The sequence below is a fragment of the Hesperophylax consimilis genome, chromosome 5 (assembly GCF_061612785.1).
Source record: "Hesperophylax consimilis isolate HC1 chromosome 5, BYU_Hcon_1.0, whole genome shotgun sequence".
In the NCBI taxonomy this organism is placed as follows: domain Eukaryota; kingdom Metazoa; phylum Arthropoda; class Insecta; order Trichoptera; family Limnephilidae; genus Hesperophylax; species Hesperophylax consimilis.
The window spans coordinates 35,396,525-35,411,995 of NC_142840.1; the positions used below are offsets into that span (position 1 = coordinate 35,396,525).

Below are 15,471 nucleotides of genomic sequence, written 5' to 3' on the forward strand. Positions count from 1 at the left end.
ATATTGACTTATTATGGTTGACATTATGGGGACCCCTCATATTCAAAGAAACTATGAGTAAGAACAGGTTCAAAGAAATTGTGAAATATTTGCGTTTTGATTTGCAAACTACGAGATCTTCACGACTGGCAACTGATAAATTTGCACTAGCATCGGCAATTTGGAACAAGTTCTTAGAAAACTGTAATCTGTGTTACGTTCCTGGTGAAAATTTGATGGTCGATGAACAGCTTTTTCCTAGCAAAACTCGTTTTCCGTTTACTCAGTATATAGCAAATAAGCCTGACAAATTTGGAATAAAGTATTGGCTTCTAGTGGACGTAGATACTAAATACCTATGTAATAGATTTCCATATTTAGGTAAAACTGTGGAACGTTCAAATGAGTCATTACCAGAATATGTAATAATGAAACAACCGTTTCTCAAAAAGGGCCGAAATATCACAACTGACAATTTTTTACTTCTATGAAGCTGGCAGAGAAATTATGAACTGAACAAACAAGTATTGTCGGACGATGAGAAGGGCCTGGAGAGAAATACCAGCAGTTTGCAAAACCGTTTGTACTCCACATTATGAATAATTTATTTTGAAGGCTAAAAATGGTACTACACTAAGGACGGGTTGTTTCGGAGAAGTTGAACAATTCATCAAATTTCAACGTTCATTTTCAAGTTCTGTGAAAGATTTTTTAAAGTTCTGTTTTAATTTCAGTTTTGTCAAGCACCTAGCCTATGATGATATAATAACAGAACTTCAATAGGACTTTCACAGAACCCGGAAATGAACGTTGAAATTCGATGAATTGTTCAAATTCTCCGAAACAACCCGTCCTAACAGTTTATCTAGGAAAACCGAAGAAAAATGTAATGATATTGAGTACAGTACATCCAAATTTTCAATTTGGCGACAGAACAAAGAAAATTCCCGAAACGATTGAATTTTACAATTCTACAAAATATTGTGTCAATATAAATATTACGTAAGAGCTGGAAGTAGAAGGTGGCCTGTGCACGTTTTCTACAACATACTTGATCTAACCGCTATAAATGCATGGATAATTTATAAAAAAATATATCTCATCACAATTTTATTCTATAGCTTGTTGGAAAACTAAGGACAGCATATACAAATAGCAGAGCTGGTCCAGTTGTATTTGCTCCTGAAAAATTGACAGAAAGGGAACCGGAAAATAAAACTTCTAAAAGACAACAGTGCCAAATTTATAAAAAATGTAAGCAAAATAAAACAACCGACACATATGATAATTGTAAGAAATCTGTTTGCGGAAAGTGCCTCGGATATTATAAAAAAAAACAGTTTGTACTAAATGTGCACCTAATTAATTAAAGTTAATCATTTTAATATATAATTATTGTTTAATTTATTTAATATTATGCCAAATATTACAAATATTACACAACTACAATAATAATAAACTCGCATGTTATCAGCGGTCAAAATGACCGCTGTGGTCTTTATAGGTATGGAGCAGTACCCGGTCTTTCTAGTGTTAAGTGACAGTAAATTAGTGTCGAAAAAATTCTTGAGCGTGTTGATGTCTTCTGTGACCTTTAATTCTACATTTTCCCAAGTCTTATCACTTATTATTAATACTGTATCATCGGCGTATGACGTGATTTGACCATGTAAAGGTTGAAAAAAAATATCGCTTACATATATAGTAAATAGAATTGGTCCAAGCACTGTACCTTGGGGGATTCCAAAGCTTGTAATCTCTTGATCACTTTTAACACGATTGATTTTTACCACTTGAGGACGGTTTTTTAAGTAGTCGGTGATCCATTTAATCACGTTGCCTTTTATGCCGATATTATTCAATTTTTTTAATAGCATCTCATAGGATATGCTATCGAATGCCTTTCTAAGGTCAATAAATATACCCGCACATTTTTTACCTTTATCTAATGATTCGTGAATGTATGAAGTTACGTTAGCAATAGCATCTTGTGTGCTGAGTGATTTTATAAAGCCAAACTGGTTTTTGTGTAATATTTTATTATTATGTAGAAAATTTACCAATTGTTTTTTTACTATTTTTTCAAAGATCTTTCCTATATTAGAAATTAGACATATTGGGCGATAATTCGTTGCTTGATGTGGATCTCCAGATTTGTAAATAGGTGAGATTATTGTGGTTTTGTAGTTCATTGGAAAAATTCCATTTGTTAAACTTAAGTTTATTAAATGAGTGATAGGTTTTATTAAGTGAGGTTTCATAGTTTTTAACATGTGTGTCGTAATAGAATCAAAACCGGGAGACGAACCTCCTTTCATATTTTCTATTATTTTCGAGATTTCACATCCTGTTGTTGTTTCAAACATTGAAAGTATATTACGTTTCTGTATATTTTTATATTTATGGTTTTCTTGGTTTGAAGGCGTATGAATATTTTTGGCAAGATTTTTCCCAAAATTTGCAAAGAAGGAATTAAGTATGTTTGCACATTGTTTAGGCTGTATATTGGCATTTATAATTTTTTTATCATGTTCAATGTACTTAATGTTTTGTGTTTTTTTTGTATTTTCTATGGCGAAATTAACAGTTTTCCACATTTGTTTATGGTTATTTTCTGAAGATAATATTTTATTTTTAAAATACTCTTCCTTACTTTTTTTAATATAAGATGTTAATTTATTTTTATATTTTTTATAGAAAATATATGCTTTTTCATCTTGGGGATTTATTGAAGTTATTTTGTAAAGTTTTTCTTTATTTCTGATAGATATAATAAGTCCTTTGGTAATCCAAGGCTTTAAACATCTTAATTTTGATTTTATGTGTGTTGTTATCTCAGTTGTCGAATTTTTAATGTGTTGTGACATAATATTTTCGAAGTTAGTCGAACAAATTTCAGTATCATCACTGTTTAAAACATTATTCCAATCCTCCTTTTTTAATTTTTCAGAGAGAATAGTCATATCTATTGTTGATTTTTTGGTTATTAAATTATGTTTTTTATGTTTAATATTATAATTATTATACAGAAATAAGCATGAGTGATGATCAGTTATGTTAGTTTTCCAAACAATTGATTTTATTTTGTGAAGTTCTTTAATGTTTACATTTGTCCAAATGTGGTCTAAACAAGATGGAGTATGTTATTTTATTTCCTTAGTATTTTTATTTATGCAAGATATAAAATTTTGTTCAGTCATACAATTGATGTATTCATTTTTGTTAATATTTTCTATTTTTTCATTAATATTAACGTTAAAATCTCCTACGACGAAGCAAAGTTTATTTTTTAATTTTAATTATTTGTATTTGAGGTCATTAATAAATGTAATAATACTCGAGCCATGCGTTCTATAGATAGCTATTAGATGGTATATTGATTTGCCGAGTTTGAAATGTACTTCGATGCAGTTTACTAAGTGTATTGGATGTTCTATTATGTTAACAATACTAAATTTATTGCTTGCAAATATTATTATTCCCGAATTTTTATTGATGTCTACTTTGGTAGAAATATAGTTGTACTCAGGTAAGTGATAAGACGGTGACTCATCGTTCGTAAATGTTTCGGATAACACTATAAAGTCTGGTTTTTTAATTAAATTATTTATTTTTAGAATTAATTCATCTAAATTTTTTTGAATGTTACGGATGTTTATGTGCATAATAATTATATCATTGATGTTTTTAGAAATAATTTTGTTACACGAATCGGTACATATACATTCATATTCTTGAATTTTAATATTTAACTCTAATTCGTTACTTAAGAAATCATCCATTTAATGCATTTTCGGTTGTATTTTACAAAATTATTTATAAGATTTTTATTCAATGTCGTAGTTAATTCTTTCTTTGGCTAATTTAAGCATGTAAGATCGGAACTTACATGTTTCGCTGTTTGTTCGGTGGTCTACTTCATTCATTTTACTGTTCAAGGAGTTTATTTCTTTCTTCTTGTTAGCTGAGTTGCAGTTAGCGCATTTGGGTGGCAGTTCCAGGGATTTACACTCAGAGATGGGATGATCTTCTGAACAGTGCTTGCATGTTGGTTTATTCATTCTATTGTAGCATTTTTGTGCTGTGTGTCCAAATCTTTGACAGTGGAAACATTGGGTAAGAGGACCGCAGTCTTCTACATAGATTCTCATGAATCCTAGATGAATTTTTTTTTTATTAATAAGATGTAGTCTCATTTCGGGATTTGTTTGTAGTATTAAGTTTTTGCTGTTAGTTTTTTTGTTTGTAATGATGGCCTTAACTTGTAATATTTCTTTGTCTTGGTATTTTTCACATATCATTTTGATGTCGTTGTTTTGTTCAATGATGTCTTCTAAGAATTCTTTTTCGGTATAGTCTTTGTCAAGACCTTTGAATATTACGCATGGATCCGTTTTCAGAAGTACCTCCGCTATTATGGTTTTGTCGACTTCATTTATCTTATCTTTTAATTTTTTTGCGTCTTCTTTTTCTGGGCATGTTATTATAAGGTTTTTCTTTGTTTTTTTAATTTCGCATACTCGAATTCCCAACTGCGATATTTTAATCTTTTGTATTTTCTGTTTTATTTTTTCAGTGTCTTCTTCTTTTAAACTTTTAATTATTATAGGAAATCGTTTTTCTTGCGTTTGTGATACTAAGTTTTTTACTGCAGAAGAGTATGAAAATGGGTATTTTTGTGCTTGGTTTTTTTCTTGAATATCACACTTTTCTTGTAATTTAGCTAATTCTATTGCCATGTGCGATATCATTTCCATGATGTTATTTATTTCTTTCATCATTTTTGATTTGGTTTCTTTGGTAAGTTTATTTTCTTCTATGATTGTATGTAGGTCACTTATGTTTTGTTTCGCCTTTGTTATGAAGGCATGCGGATCAACCGCTTCCTCCATTTTTCCAGGTTAAAAATATATTTTCCGTAAATTTATGTATTTATTTAATTTGTCTTGGATTGAAGGTGTTATTTTATTTATTTATCGCTTACGGCGCTCACTCGCGTCCAACACCGTTGGAAGTTTGGGCGACACTGATTTGGGAGACACTGACACGTTATTTGGCAATTGTGAACATAGAAACCAAATTTATTTTATTCATATCTCATTATTCAATTATTTGTTTCATGTTTGAATTGAAAATAAAGAATAAAATTATTTTTTAAATATTTGTTGCGGAAATTTTTTTTTATCGCTTTATTAATTATAGTCTTAAAATTAGGTTTGAGATCCGAAATTCGAACTTGCTATTATTTGTAATACGCCAATGCCCTCTCAAAACCTCTGTTACCACCAAACTCCCACGGAACACCTTTTAGGAACCAATGCCATAGATTCGGCGACTAGAATGGCGCGATGCATATTCATGGCTGTCCGGAGATAATCCTTGATAGCATTGCCATGGAAATGACCCTTGACAATCCTCATGTTGCTGGTTGAGAGGTACAAATTTAAAAATAAAATCACTTCACCGTATAATGAACTATGAATTCTCGACTGTTCTATGCAAATCCATGCACCGACACGCTTTTCATGCGGACTTTTTCGGTAGTTGTTTAATTTATTCCAATTAATTCAAATACTGCACGTTGAACGGTCAATCATTTTTAGGCTTCTTGATCACTAAGTTGGTTACTTACATATTATTAGACACATGTTTGTGACAAAAAAAAAAAAAAAAAACTAAAGGCATAAATCGGGTTAGTTCTGGTTTTACAACATCTTTTTTTGATCCCCCGACAATTAGCCTTTCTACAGTTGATCCCCCGGACAGTTGATCCCTCTGCCAGTTGATCCCTCGGAGAGTTGATCCCCTAAAGGATTTTTTGTTTGCAGGTACTTCCTCATCTGCAAAGTAATGCAGCGAGGATATACGGCCGTATTACAAAAATCGATATACTTATACCTGCAGACGTCTTAGGTGGAAATCCACTTAACAAATATTTTGTTTAGTGGATCTTGTCCTAGAGATCAACTTTTCCAGGGGACAAACTGTCCAGGAGATGTACTCTCGGTGGACCAACAGTCGGTGATCAACTTATGACGTCTGACGTCTTCAGAAAGGACAGAACCTTGGGACATTCAAGAGGAGGAAGAGTATTGCCAGCCGCGAGACGTGACCACGCAACTCACACCCAGAGACTTACCTATCTGGAAAATAAAGACGAGAATATGTGGATAAAGACATGCCTAAATGATTTTGGAGTTATTTACATACGTGTTGTGTACATTCCACCGGCATCTCCAAATAAAACATATACCGATTTTTTTGATAAGGTTACTGAGAATTTCAATTTTTTAATCACTAAAAACATTGTTATAATAGGCGACTTCAATCTAAAATCGAGTAACAAAGGCACCGAAATGGATCTCATATATTTTATGAATCTTTTCCAAATGGAACAAAGCTACTCTATTTCAAATGTGAAGGAAAACACGCTGGACATTGTTATCAGCAACTTTAATTTAAAAGTATAAAATCCTTATACTCACTAGTTAAAAGACGCTTATCATCCATTGTTATGTTTAGAGAATTCGCCAAACAAAAACACAACCAATCGTCAAACACGAAATTTCTGGAATATCATTGATAATAGTGTTAGGCGAGGATGGAACTTCGAACGTGGCGATTTTAAAGCACTTTATTGCCATTTACAATCTCATGACAGGCAACCTTTGAAGGACATAAATGATGTTAATTTAGGGACAAACTTATTCTATTTTATAATTTATTAATACTTTGATTTGTGCTTCAAAAGTAAGCGCACTCCGATGAATGGTAGAAAAAATATCCTAAATGGTTTTCTGGTGAGGTTGTTAGCGACATAAAACTCAAATTCAAACATTACAAAAAATGGAAAAAAACTAGAACGGTGAATGAACGGGAAATGTTCTGTCAACTTAGAACAAAAATAAAGCGCAGTATTCTATTAGCACATATGCAATATATTAATTCTATTGAAAAAAATATCAAATACGATCCCAAATCTTTCTGGAAGTTTTTCTCGTCCAGAAGAAGTGATGGCGGGTTTGTTGACTATGTTACTTGGAATAATCAGCCTTTCTCAGGAGCAGATATGCCAGAAGCATTTGCAGACTATTTTAAATCAAACTTTAGTAAGGAAGCTGCTGACTTGAAATCTTTTATACATGGAAAAAATACGCCAATAATAGCACAGAATGTAGATATTCAAAATATCACAAACACTGACATCACCGATGCTGTTAAAAAATTAAAATCCAAAACTTCTTTTGGACCGGATCTTTTTTCCGTCATTTGTGTTAAAGGGATGCTTTGAGCCCTTATTAACACCTCTTGCGCATATTTATAATCTTTTAATTAACTCAAGAATATTTCCAGACCTGTGGAAAATCTCCAAAGTTACACCGTTACATAAAACTGGTGATAAGGCTTCAGTGTCTTATTACAGATCAGTGGCGACCCTATCCTCTCCAGCCAAGATGTTTGAACTAATAATTCATAAAAGCATTTATACCCAAGTTGAACCCTTTATAACTGACCAGCAACATGGTTTTAGGTCTGACAGATCTACTGTGTCTAATTAAATGGTTTTTTTCGGAGTACATATCTCAAGCTCTTGATAGTAACAATCAAGTAGACGTATCATACAACGACTTAGCAAAAGCCTTTCATTCAGTAGATCCGCTTATTTTCCTAAATAAACTCGAACAATTTGGAATTTCAGCGAAACTTCTATGTCTATTTGTAATTTATTTCTCAAATAGACAACAGTACATAACTTATGGTATTTTTCACTCTTCCAACTTCATCACAAACTCTGGAGTTCCACAGGGGTCGAATCTTGGACACTTACTTTTCTCGCTATTTATCAACGACATTTACCACTGCATAAAATTTTCTAAGTATATATTATTTGCGGATGACAAGAAACTATTATTTTTTAATAAAATCTTTGGAAAATTGCTTGCAGCTATAAAGTGATATGAATTCTATCGTCGAATGGAGTAATACCAATAAATTAGGATTTAATATTAAAAAATGCTACACCAATACAAACAAAACTATTTACTATAACTACAGAATGTCTTATTCATCTCTTCAGCACATTGTTATTTCGAAAGATTTGGGAATCGCATTTGATACGCACCTAACATTTCACGTCCACATAGAACAATATGCAACAAAGCTTTAAGAATGCTAGGATTTGTGCTAAGCAACTCCAGACATTTTTGCCGCGATTCGTGTGCTATACTATAGCACGTAGCATTTTGGAAAGTGGTTTTGTAATATGGGGATTAATGGATTTAATTTACTCTCAAATGATAGAGAAAGTACAAAAGAATTTTAAGAGATATTTATATCTTAGAGCCTTTTTATTCGGCATGCTGGGTATTAATAGCATCACCGATAGAAGGAAAACTGTTTTGTTGACAATATCATATAAACTTCTAAACGGTAACATCTGTATTCTCGATATACTAGAAAAAATTGAGTTTTATGTCCCCGACAATTACATATGAGCGCACAGGCACAGAACCTTTTTCGTTCCAAAATGCAGAACTAACTTACCATTAGTATTGCCGCTCGGAAAAATGATTCTGTTATTAAATTACCTGTCCCCTGATATAGATATTTTTCAATTAAATATTCAACAGTTCAAAAACGCGATTATTATTTCATAAAATAAAATTAAATGTACATTTATTATTGGTTATGTATAACTGCAAATGTGCATTTAAAATAAAATAAATAAATTATAAAAACTGTCATGGAATCCATTTTTTAATATGATGTTGTACAATGTTATTGGTTTCTTTATTTAACTGATTTTTTTATGTTATTCGTAGTCTGTTGTATGTTGTGTACATTATAAATATTTGACACAGGTATTGCCTAAACTGAAGTAATAACCTCCTCACACTTTGTGCTGTGGCGGGAGGAAGCGGTAAGCGGAAGTTGCTTGGTATCTGTATAAGCCTGGAGCACTTACGCCTTTTGTGAATAGATAGCTTCCACCTCCGCATTAGATTTGTTAGCGCCCCTCCCATCGCCCCCCGCTGTCATCCCAACCCACGACCCACTGTCAACAGACACAATTTCCTCCATTTACTCACCGGAAACTTATTCCGGCATCAATCATGGATACTTTTCTATGATAATAGCGACACTTGTATAAAAGACGATTTTGATAAATTATTGTGAGTTGCTATTAATGGTTCTCCTAAACCCCTTGAATTACCAAGACAATTTTCGATTCGGAAATATCAGTACCTCTCTATGATCGTAAAAGACAATTAAAACTCGTTAATTCGTTTTTTAATGGATTACCAATAATTTGAAGATATTTTAAATAATTTAGCAAAGCTATTTATTCCGTTAAGCTGTGAATTTTTGTGAAACTTTAAGCTAAGTTAAATAACAAATTCCCATCCTGCTTAAATATAAAAAATTAAATTAATTCACAACTACATTGAGTCCATCAAATCTGGACTAAAGGAAATAAGATAAAAATAAATTAATTAAAACATCGTCATCAAGGTTATTGAAATTACCCTACCCAACACAGGATGAACCATAGAGATGTTGAAAACCTTCTGTCCAAAATCTAGTTTGTTTTTGCACAGGATCTCCTGAAACAAAAAATTAACCTGTTTTCGCATTTGTATTTCACATACCTTTCTTATCAAAATTATAAATAAAGAAAAAATAGTAAAAATATTCAACCGCTTCCAGGAAAACTATGTAACTAAAGCGGATGTCATGGTTTGTGGTGGCCTGAATAAACATTTTTTTTGGCAATAAGTTACTTAAATTATTAAATTTAAATCCATAGGTACAACCAGGCACGGGCCTCTTGTACGTGCAGCCATCCATCGTAAGAAGTTTTAACGCCGAATTGCACCTACCGCTATCGTTTTGTTACTCACACGTAAATATACAGTGGACGAGTCAGTTTGTTGAGATTAATTGATTAGTGAAGCGATGTTAACATGGTTTCGCTATGGAGGAAAAAGAAAAAAATAAGATATATAGGTAGTATTACAGCAACAAATTTACTCTACACTCCCCACTGAATATTTTAACGCTATTTTAAGGATTTTTTTGTAGAAAAAAAGTTCGTAATTCATTTTAAAGTTGTGTAAGCTTTATCTATTCATACTGGCAATAAACGGATTGACAAAAATATTGTTCAACGAATTGCATTAAGTTAAATTATAATTTATTACTTTATTTTACAAAAACAATATCGTTTAGACTTAAGAACCAATATTTGTTTACCTCATTTATAACATTTTATTTTTATCCAAAATCAAATAATTTTCATTGTATTTATTACACTTGAATATGAGATGAATAAAAAATGAAATACGAAATGTGTATCAACGTATTTTCTATGGATTGTATTCAATCGGCAATCTGTCGCACTATGAAAGATATATACTTCAAAGCAATTTTAAGAGCATATAACGGTACAAGTCCCATTTCTAATTATTTTCTATCGTAGTGAACAATATCAAAATCTGCTGAAATGATCGATATCAAATGAAACGTCAATAATATCTTCGATGGATGTGACCTGCGCATGTATTATATGTATGTGAAATGCATAAAATATCCGACAATGGATAAAAGACGTTTTAAATGAAATGAGGTCTATGTAAAATGCGGCCTACATATAAGGCGGTCTGTGGCAGGACAACGTCTGCCCGGGCCCACTAGTTTTATATATAATGATCTAATTTGTCGACACTTTCCAAAACTACTGAATGTATGTTAAATGCACCAATTTATTGTTTTTTATAAAATATTTTTTTTTTACGGTTTTTGTATATTATAGTATATTTTTAAGTTTTGTAACATTCAATCGAGGTTCTAAGTTATTATTAATCGTAAAGAAAATGATTATTAAGGTATGTTATCGAACATGGGTTTCATTTATTAAAGTTTAAACCTCATTTTAATATTTAAACATTGTGAATAATATTAAAAACTCTTAAAAATATAAAATACGATAATACACCCATTGAATAAAGAATAATAACTCTTCAAAGTTGATTTTCAAGATCCGTGAAGGTGCTACCAAGTTTTGTTACTATATCAGTTTTGTGAAGCAACTGATCCAATAATTATATAATAACAGAACATGAATAGAATCTTCACAGAACTAGAACATCAATTTGGAAATTTGATTAATTTTTCAAATTCTATGAACAAACCTATCCTTGGGGTATTTTCGTTTTAGTCATTGAATACACCGAAAAAGTATAAAAATAAAAAAAATAAAAAATAAAAAGCGCCTCGATTACACGTGTAATATCCCTTCTGGTGTTTTTTTTTACTTTCTGGAAGATTTGTATTGGGTTTATTAAAACCATGTTTCTTTTTTTTTTTCTGTTTTTTTCTTACCTAGTTTGAAAAGGCTTATTAGATTTTACACCATAGCAGCCATTAATGTAGGGTAAATGGTTGTTTATCAGTTGAGTGAAATTGGATGGGGAATTTCATGTGATTCCATTCCAAAACTAGTCCTCACCTCACAAAATGCAATTTTGAAAGAGCCATCAGAGCCCCTGCAGACTGTGTTTTTAATTCCCTGAATGTAATGTCTCTGAAACAATTTTAAACAAAATATATTTTTTTTATTTTTGGAATAACTTTATTGAGTAAAACCTCAAATTGTAATATTTTAATATTGAAGACAATATTAGCGATTTCTAAACGAAAATCTGAAACAGAAAAATCAGAAAAGGATACGGTCACATCTAGGACTCGAACCCAGGACCCTTGTCTTTCCGGGACACTGCTCTACCGCTGAGCTAATGGGACCCTATCCCCCTCAGTCACTTTTAACTGAATTATACTTCGAATAAGAACTACCAACATTGTCTTCATTTTTTCAAAGCACATTTTTACTGGCAAAAAAAAACATTAAAAAATAACCGACTTTAAATGTAGTATAAAGTAGGTTTGTTTGATTGAGTGGGTAGGTTTTATTAACATTTTATACAGCTATGCGTTTGAACTTGCCATCCGGCTCGCTTCTTATCATACTGAAAATAAATTTTAGTTGCTCCCTTTTAATGCTGTAAAAAGTAGGGGCATTACCGAACTATAGTTATATAAATATCTCATTTATGGCAAATAATTTTTCCAAAAGTACTACGGAAGAAAGTGGGGAGTTTCTTTGCGGTTTTCGTGTTGTAATATATACTTGTAAGAAATCAGTGTCAGTATCAGTTTAACTTGGAACCTTGTTGAAGAATGAAGTTACTTATTGTTGTTCTGTTGGGCGTTGCTGCCATCCAAAGGGGGGATGCGAGACAATTCAGCAGGGGCGAGTTGGCTTATGAACTGCTGAGGCAAGGCTTCCCCAGGGATCAACTTGCGGAGTGTAAGTAAAAACACCGTTTACCAAGTTTCAAAACACTCAACCTTGTACGTTCTGACAGATTGTGGAAACTCGAATTCCACATTATAAAGCTTCCAGATACCCCTGCGGTAATGATTGCCATTGTTGGATGCTAAAGCCATTTAATTTTTTTGTGATTGCTTCTTCTTTGCGATGGATAGGTAATGTGAAAAATATCAGGCGACGATTTGTCCTACCCGATTGGGATTTGGTTCTGTTGTTGGCGTGGTTGATTCCAGTCTCTGAGGAGGAAGGATTAATCCTCAGTCAAACCAAAAAAAGTTTTAATGGACATTTGAAAAGTTCACAGCAGTTAAGAGCGAGTATCTGGAGAGGAAATTTCAATTCAAAAAATATTTATATTTTTAAATAGGTCAAGTAATAAAAATAGACGTATTAAAATTTTAAATTTTAAAACTGAGGTTTTATTTAGTTTTATTCATTCTGAATTTTCATTTGCTTTCTAAATTTTTGATTGTCTTTAATGCGGCAGGTTGTGTATTATTGCACAGTGCACGCCCCACCTTACCAAACTGAAATATTTTTTTCTATTATTTTAGGGGTATGCTTGGTCGAAGCAGAGAGTAGTAGGAGGACGAATATCAAGGGACCGTCAACCGATGGTCACACTGTTTGGGGACTATTCCAGATCATGGATGGGTACTGGTGTAGGCACGGGTACCCCGGCGGAGGTTGCCATATGAAGTGCGAAGGTAAGGTTCTCCTTAAGAATAATAGGCCATCCACACGATCTGACTTGCGGAACCCAACTTGTCGGGTTTCGGTAAGTTAGATCGTGTGTAGGCAAAACCACGTACCGAATTAAAATTATTCCCATTGTCTAGCCGTCGGAACAATTATAATTCGGATGGTGGTTCAACATTTTGAGTTCTGCAATTCGAATCGTGTGTAGATCTAAAAGGCATATTGTCCTTAACCTTAAAATTTTTGATGACTTTTTCGTTAACTGAGCTTCCAGTTTTCTCGGCTGAGAGAGGGATTGTTTTTAACTGTAAACATAAGGACTTTTTAAGTGAACTGAACTGAACTGCGATTGTAGGAGGCGGATTCCCGTTATTTATCCCTGGGTAAGGAATATACTTATGTGGTGAAGGGGATAGGAATTTTACTTTGCGAAGTATAGAACGGAATCCTTATTGAGTTCTCTCGGATGACTACGAAAAAGTCCTTAAGTAAGACCAGAATCCTCCATCAAGTGACCGACATCTCAGTCGTTCGCTGGATTGTGGGCACTATTAATCTTAGTATGTTCTGCTTGATTGACTTATATAAGTGTAATATGAGATGAGGTGAACCTCGTTCATGAAACTTGTAGAGGTTGAATATAATAAATTGATGTAAACAAAGTTATTTATGTTTCAACAAAATAAATAATGTCATCACAAAGTAATCAGCTTTCAGAAGAAATTTTCTTCGAAAAAGTAATTTTAAATATCATCTGGAACGGTTGCGCGGCCTGTTTTATACAAGATTTAAATTTGGATTTGAGTCAAAAATACCCTACCGAACTGAATAATATTTTTTTAATCAAAAGGTGTGGCTAAAATTTAGTACGGATATGTAGTACTATATTTATTTGTTTTTATAATTATTAAATAAAGTCCCTTAAAAAAATCGATCGACACAATTTTAGAGGCAAGTTTGGCAATTATTTGTGACTTGAGGGTAAATATTTAAAAAAAATCTTTTTAGTTTTTAGTACATTAATTGTCCTGATGAAGAGAACATCGTTCTCGAAACATGCTGACTTCATATAAAAAATAAAGATTATCGTGGTAAAAACAAAGTGTTTTAATTATTTAGTTAATAAAATGGTGCCACAAAGTGAAATTGCAAAATTTGAAGAAATATAAAATAGTTAAAAAATATAAGTTATACAAAATATATTTGATAACTTTAAATTTAAATTTCAAACGACCGGTTTTCGATGGAACACAAATTTGTTTACACCGTTTAATTTATTAATTCAAATAGTAGGTTGGGAAAGATTATTTTTTTAATAATTACCACAACAAATCATCAAATTTTCGTCTAACATGGTGAAAAATTTAATTATTTTATGGCTTATATTTAATATTGTAAAACACGACCAAAGCACCGCGTATCCGTACTAGGAATTTGCCATATCTTTTGATTAAAAAAAATAATTATTCAGTTTGTAAAAGTATTTTGACCTCAAATCCAAATTTAAGTTTTGTACGAAGAAGGCCTTACAGTCTTTTCTCTTGTTGCTTAATGGTTCACCAGAGACGTTTTTTTCGTATTTGTCTCTTTCTTTTAGTTTTCACAAAACTTTAAAAATATTTTATAGTAACTTACCCATATCAGAAAAAGACATGACTTAACCATGAAACTAAAACTTGTCCACGGGTTTAATACTGATGCAAAAGTGCACGAGTGTAGAAAAAGTTCCAATTCATATCTGGGTCGCAACATAGCCTTTTTTCTAAACTGTATGTTTCTCTCCCTATTTTTAAAAGAACAATAATTTGTTATTTTGTTTTAGTAATTAATCGTAACGAATCGTGAAGCTTTGAAAAAAATACTTTATTTTGAAAATAAACTATGACTATGTTTCCATAGACCTGCTGACTGACGACATCACTGCTGCCGCAAACTGTGCCAAATATATCTATAGCCTACCTGCACCATATGGCGGGTTTGCTCCTTGGGAAGGGTGGAGGGATAAATGCCAGGATGGCCTTCCCGACCTGAGCGAGTTTAATCTCCTGTGAACTTATCGTATTACACATTAATAGCTAATACTAAAGCTATAAATAATTGAAGTATTGAAAAAAATGCAGTAATTAATGTTTTTCTCTATTTATATACCTACCCACCTTTATATATTACTTAATACTTTTTGTACTTATACTTATTCTTTTTTTAGTTATTTAATACTTTTTTACAATTAATGATAAATAAATAAAATAATCAAACATTTTCAGATACAGAGATAATTTCTTGAACTATTTCAAATAAAACAAATTTTAAGGAGAGTGATTTCAAATTTATAAATTGTGAGTACCTACTTCTATTGTGTGATTGAGTAACAAATGAATAACTATTTTTTGCATATTTGTAAT

The 15,471-nt window shown here is 32.0% G+C and overlaps 1 protein-coding gene across 1 annotated transcript; it reads left to right on the forward strand.

Moving 5' to 3' along the window:
* Positions 1-12,211: 12,211 nt before the first annotated feature.
* Positions 12,212-15,130, forward strand: LOC149423841 (lysozyme-like). The gene is made up of 3 exons (XM_089632149.1): positions 12,212-12,346; positions 12,925-13,077; positions 14,969-15,130. The coding sequence occupies exons 1-3, from the start codon at positions 12,217-12,219 to the stop codon at positions 15,118-15,120; spliced, it is 435 nt and encodes a 144-aa protein (XP_089488275.1). The 5' UTR covers positions 12,212-12,216; the 3' UTR covers positions 15,121-15,130.
* Positions 15,131-15,471: the final 341 nt, after the last annotated feature.

What these genes read in the sequence shown, in the direction of transcription:
- LOC149423841 (XM_089632149.1), top strand. Translation starts at nt 12,217, where the DNA reads ATGAAGTTACTTATTGTTGTTCTGTTGGGCGTTGCTGCCATCCAAAGG. An exon ending in CAGGGATCAACTTGCGGAGT is followed by an intron (nt 12,347 to 12,924) that starts GTAAGTAAAAAC and finishes CTATTATTTTAG; the next exon opens with GGGTATGCTTGGTCGAAGCA. An exon ending in TTGCCATATGAAGTGCGAAG is followed by an intron (nt 13,078 to 14,968) that starts GTAAGGTTCTCC and finishes ATGTTTCCATAG; the next exon opens with ACCTGCTGACTGACGACATC.